The following is a 5,947-nucleotide window of genomic DNA, read 5'->3' on the forward strand; positions in this document are numbered from 1 at the left end:
GAGTGGAACTTGAGATGCTTGCTGAATTGCAAAAACATGAACAAAAATACCCAAGCAAAAAATACAGCAAAAGCCTCCCCACACCCTGTAAAATGCGTTGTTACAACAAGTGTTCTCAGAAAACAGCTCAGCACCCCGAGAAACACCGCATCATCCACTGGCCTATATAGAGCCCAACCAGGGAGCCTACAAAATCCGCAGTAGTACTGGAGCGCAGGCTCTGAACGACGCTCGCAGAAAGGCCTCCAATAAGAGCAGGTTAATATTGACTAGATGTTTCAGCAGTTAAGGAGAAGCTGAAAAAACAAATGACTAGTGACTGGGCAGCAGAGTCAGACCGAGGGGCTGCCCACGCTGTTCACTGCGGCACCACGAAGCAGAACAGCCCTCCGGAAGCTGTACTGCGTGAGCAGAACAGGCGTTCCCACGCTGCTGCACAGCGCTTACACAACAGCAGCGGAACGGTTTCGGGATCGTGGCCCATATGAACATCCAGGGACATAAAGGACCCTTTGCCATTGCAGTGGACCGGTCATGCTGTCTGGGTAAAGGAGCAAAGGCAAGTGAGTGGACTCGTGAGCACACGCAGCCACTCGCCACACAGGACAGAACTCATGTTTTGAGGTGAGACCTCCACAGAAACCAACGCAGGGAAGAACAAAGGTTCCCCGCTGTAACAGCTCGACTCCTCTGGCAGATACGCCGCATCGGGCAGGAGATCTTCTAGGTATGGGCAGAACCGCTTTGGAGATTTTCCTGACAAACCCGTGTTAACCACCACACATTTATTTCTGTGTAGAGAAGCTGCCATCTGTGACAGAAAACGGAGCCCAGCCCCAGACTAAACCGATCGTGCCTTCTACGGCCAGGATGAATCCATCGCATCATATGCATCTGGATAGTGTTTAAGCAAGGGTCAGTGTTAACAAATCTCTTAAAAATGCCACCCAACAACAACAAAACAACCCTAGGATGGCAGTCGGCACAGTTTGTAGGCATAATTACACTAAAATGGCTTTTATTTCCAGTAATATGAATGTTGCTGTTACGAGTCCCAGCATTAACCTGGGGAAAGTTCCTAAATCAGAGTTTGCAGAGTGGCTGCACCCCATTTAAAGAGCAAAAAAACCCCTGAAGTTTCAGGATTTTCAAAGCACTAGTTAAAAAAAGTGATTAAGCTGATTAAGCAAGTGAAGTTGTAATCAGTTTATTCCCAAAAAGCATTCTGGTAATCTCTTACTAAATACAAATAGTTCAAGCGTGATGGTACAACCCCAGATCACATTTAAACTGAAGTGCACAACTGACTCAAATTGACACAAATCAAAGCAAAATATCTTGACAACAGCAGGTTAAAGCCCTAGATGCAAGACACTGTAAAACCCTTCAGCGAATGTTGAACAATTACACTGCTTAAGAGAACCACGTGCCAGCAAAGCGTGTCTTCCTTGCCACGAGCACAAACATCAGTGCGTGAACCACACAGAGCAGAGTGAAGCTGTGGCAGAGCCGGCAGTTTTAACAGCCGAGGAAAGCAGAGATCACAACGCAAATGTGTAAGGAACCAAAAATGTCTTGTGATTAGGCAAGCAGATCCCGCTTCCTCATTATCTCTGAACACGGCCTCAAGCCCAAACCCCATCCGTCTGCACCTTCAGCAAGGCTTTGTCGTTCCCAGGGCTGGAAGTCAGAGGAGGTCCACAGAAGAGTCATTTCACCTGCTGCGTTAAGGGGGACCGAGACATTTCGAAACGGAGGGAGAGGACGTATCGCTGCATGAGCTCTGACTGCATGACCCCAGCTAAACACCAATTACCTCGGGCCAGGCACTCAGAGCAGTGAGCTCCAGGGCTGTGGGAACAGCGAGCCTCCTGCCGACTTATTTTCAAGGACGCGCAGGAAAGCTGCTGTCGCATCCCGTAAGATGTGCCCATGGGAGTCTTTGCTTCCCTTTCTGGGGGGCTTCTGAATTCATTTTCCACAGCTGGTGAGCACAATCCTTATGACTGGCACATTCGTGACAGAGGGTCACTGTAGTTAAAGCACTCCTTTCCACTCCTGTCCAGCTGTAATTCCACAATAACGACTCAGGTACATTCACATCAATTAAACTTTCTGTACTTGTAAGTGAACTCAATTACCTTCAGTGACAGACACAGCTGCAGGAGCAAAAAACCAAAAGCCAAGCCCAAACCCACAAAACACAAATCTTTGCAGTATGCGTATATACAGATACACTAATAATGTTACTACATATATAAGAAAGCTCTTTAACCTTAAATTTCTGTACCTGGAGGATCTTGGCAAATATAGCAGGTATATTTCTCAGGTACATTATCTTCCAGCAAGCCCATACAGACTCCATGCTGCCAGCACAGACACTCTTCACACTGTTTAAAGTCAAGAAGTGCACGTGAGCAGAAGTGAAGCCCACGGGGGCTCAGCAAGGTTACCTCCAGTAAGAGACACAGCATCTACATATTTTAAGACAAAAATGTGTATTAGTACCCACCCCCCTCTTCCCTGCTGCAAGCGAACACATTAAAGAATCAGACTACAATAAAATCTTGACCCTTCCCACACATTTTCCACAGAGATTTCTGGAGAGTGACAATTGAGAAGTGGAAGCAGAGATCCCAAAAGGTGCAAAAATGTTCCCTCTGGAGGTGAAAATCTTTCATGAGATGTGTGCACACATTATCAGGACAGAACACAGTAGGCAATCGAGCTTCCTTCAGCAAAACACATCCAGTTTTCTGAACTAAGAGGTTTCCCCTTCACACAGCAAATCACGTTCAATTACAGAACAAAGCCAAGGGATATTTTGTCACGAAGGGCCAGCCAGTGTTATGTTTTACTGACACTCGTACCGCTAACATTTTATCTTTGAAAGGTGGCTCTACTAATGTAAAACTAAGTGCAGATGCACTTGAACAAGCTTTAAGAACTTCTGACATCCTCCCAAGTATGAGCAATCACACTGGCAGAGACTGACTATAACTTGGCCCAGTTACGCTATTTAAAATGCAATCACTGCGCTTAAAGCTGCACAGTTTTAGAGCAGGAAGAACTGTACCCACATGTCCCATTGCAGTCACTTCCCCCCACACACTTTCACAAGCAGACAAGACTTCAGCTGTAGCCTAAGGAGCACTGATGCATGGGACAAAACCCCACAGAAGAATATAAACCAATTTTGATTTGAAACTGTGGCGTCAGTTCAGAATTACCATTTTTACAGGCCATGAGACAAGAGAAGGTAACATTTATTTCTGGGAGCACAAGCCAAAAGCTTAACGCAGAGATCTCATTGATATCGGCAAAGGTCTCCAAAATGAGCCAAACCAAACGCAGACAGCAATCTTGGATGCTGCTCTTCGCTGACTACAAAGATGCCAACCTGAAAAACATCCCATCCGTGATAACCACCACCAGCACCACTGATGAAGGCTCTCATCTGCTGCCTTTCCTCAAGCTAGGAGAGACAGAAAGAGGCTGCCGGGTTTTGAATACATCATTGTTTTAAATCAGTGGTCGAAGTGTGGAGGAAATCAAAGCACTGGGAATGAAGAATGTAAAAGGTTAGAGAGAAACAGGTTTCTGAAAGAGAGGACTAACAATATTTTGCCTTACAAAATGGGTAAAAGTCCTAAAGCAACAAGGAGATGTTATCAAAAAAGGCTGAGACACCATCCTCCTTTCACAAAGATTATCAGTAGGAGCCAGAAAACAGGCATCCTAAACCGCAGAAAACAGGTTAAGAAAAATGGAGCATGTGCTAAAGATAAGCAGGGCGCTCCCAGACCTTGCTACACTGCACCCTGTGAATAGCACCACCTGGGGCAGAGCTGCACCCAGTGACTTTCCAGGCAAACGCGCCTACAGCTTTCATGAGGCAGACCAACATTTTCTGTTTTACTCAGCCGACACTTAAATACCCACTCCATCAGGGCCCAGCTCCGTCCTTGCAGCTGCATGCCCTCCACCACAGCTTGGCTGGCCAGGCTACAGGCTAATGCTCTGGACACTAGACAGGAGTCACCCCCTGTCCAGGCAGTAGTAGGCAGATTCAAAGCAAGCCAAGAGATCTTGAAGAGGAAAAACATGCAGATTGTGCAACAGTATTTAAATCAAAGTTCAAGAGAAAAAGAAATAACTGAACCCAATGGACATGTATTTAAAGCAGCTTTTCATCTACCAGAACAAACATATCCCATGTCCATTTAACATCCCTCACCTCCAAGGCCACCAAATCCAAGCATATAACACAAAAATTCACCAACGTTTAGGTGTACGGACCCGAAGGAAGGCACGGTGACGTCCTGCCTGGACTTTGCTGGGCCCCAGCCTTACCTGAGAGAGGGGCTGCTGTGCCTGCAGCAGCAGCACGTGGCAATGCTGAGCTACTCCCTTATGCAAGCTCTGTGCGTGAAATCTAGGAAAACCTCCTCGTAAAGTTACTGAGACTGGAATGGAAGAGCACTGACCGATGGTATGTTACTTTTTACACTTTTTTCCATTTTAACTTTACCAGCTGAGGCAGGTACTGCCATCAAATGCAAACCCTTATTTCTGTATCCGCTGTAGTGAATGGCATTCTTCAGGCACAAACTGCTTGAGACAATTAACTCAAGATAAATTAACTTCAAGATAAAGGAAGAGTTTTTCACAAAATCTAAGTTTAATTTTTTGGGAGGTTTTAATATTAGTTTAAAAGACCTAAATGGAACAAACTCTTGGCTGAAGTGGTTTAAGAGTTTCATTAAACCTTAATGGTTTCCAGTCTTTCAGGAAAAATAAAGGTGCTGCTTGTATTTAACGTCTTTTTCCTCATTATTTCTGAATTTGACGCATTCGTGGAAATGAGCGCAGCTCAAGGAGAATATGACTTGTCATACTGCCTCTTGTAAGAGGGCACCACACGCGTATCCTGGGAGGAATGAACCTCCAGTCACTTGCGTGGAGAAACTGCACTGGCACCTCATTTTGATACCAAGTCAAGGCAGACCGGCACACGGGCACGTCCTCAAGCAAGTGCCCGGGTGTCAGCATGTTTCAGTCAGTCTTGTCAGGCTAATAAGCCAGGACATTGTGACACCCCCATGGAGACAAGTGCAAAGGGTGACAATATTCTTCGACAAACCTATTCACGAAGCAAAACTCCGTACCCTCGGGAAGAGAGAACAAGCCTAAACGCAAGTTCCTTCCAAGTGTCGAAGTCTGAGTAGGAAATAGGGAAGAAATCTTTCTCTCTTACAAGACTATGAGAACTGCAGAGGATTCTCACTCTATAAAGTCAAAGGGAAGTGTCAGTCTCGGCACTTCACCTCTGAAAAGCTGAAAATAGGTTCCCCGTGTCCTAACTCCACAGCTGTGTAATGCAGCATCTTTGCTTTGTATTAATGCTCTGTACTTAGAACTAACTCAGGCATTTCTACAACAACAACAGACTACAAGATCGTTCAAAACATTTCCCCCAAAACTACAGGCTGACAGAAAGGTGCGGGGAGCACAGAATTTGGTACCTTAAGCAAACTGTGGCTACTCTACCCCCCAGGATCTTGCAACCAGCTCCTTGCTCCCCAGTCCTACTGCTTCAATCCCCATAACGAATGCAGGTACTCACCACGCAGTCGCTCTGCATCTCTGTTCCAGAGAGAACACATTGATCTCCTAGACAATTTCTTTCTAACAGAGCTGAAGTGTTTAAAACTTTGCAATGAACTCGAAAACCACCCCAAACTACTTCAGCCTAGAAAACCATCTCAGCAGCAGCCCACAGCCCCTTACGTGAAAGCTATCCGTGGGCTGTGTCCTGACTAGCTGACAGTTCTCTGCATTCTGCAATCACATCCTTCTGCCAGAAAAGGGTATTCCAGACTGCCTCTTCCTGCTTGCCACTGAGCAGCCACCTCCTCAGAGGGCAGCCAGCCCCCTTCATTCCTGC

The 5,947-nt window shown here is 46.1% G+C and overlaps 1 protein-coding gene across 1 annotated transcript in view; it reads right to left on the minus strand.

Moving 5' to 3' along the window:
- PHF20 (PHD finger protein 20) overlaps nucleotides 1–5,947 on the minus strand; it is a gene marked incomplete at both ends in the record, with an annotated part of 48,932 nt that overhangs the window by 5,641 nt on the left and 37,344 nt on the right. The window contains one exon of the mRNA XM_010145776.1: nucleotides 2,291–2,390. Within this exon, the coding sequence (XP_010144078.1) occupies nucleotides 2,291–2,390 (100 nt within the window). The remainder of the gene's footprint in view (nucleotides 1–2,290; nucleotides 2,391–5,947) is intronic.

Source organism: Buceros rhinoceros, unplaced genomic scaffold (assembly GCF_000710305.1).
Source record: "Buceros rhinoceros silvestris isolate BGI_N320 unplaced genomic scaffold, ASM71030v1 scaffold12561, whole genome shotgun sequence".
In the NCBI taxonomy this organism is placed as follows: Eukaryota; Metazoa; Chordata; class Aves; order Bucerotiformes; family Bucerotidae; genus Buceros; species Buceros rhinoceros.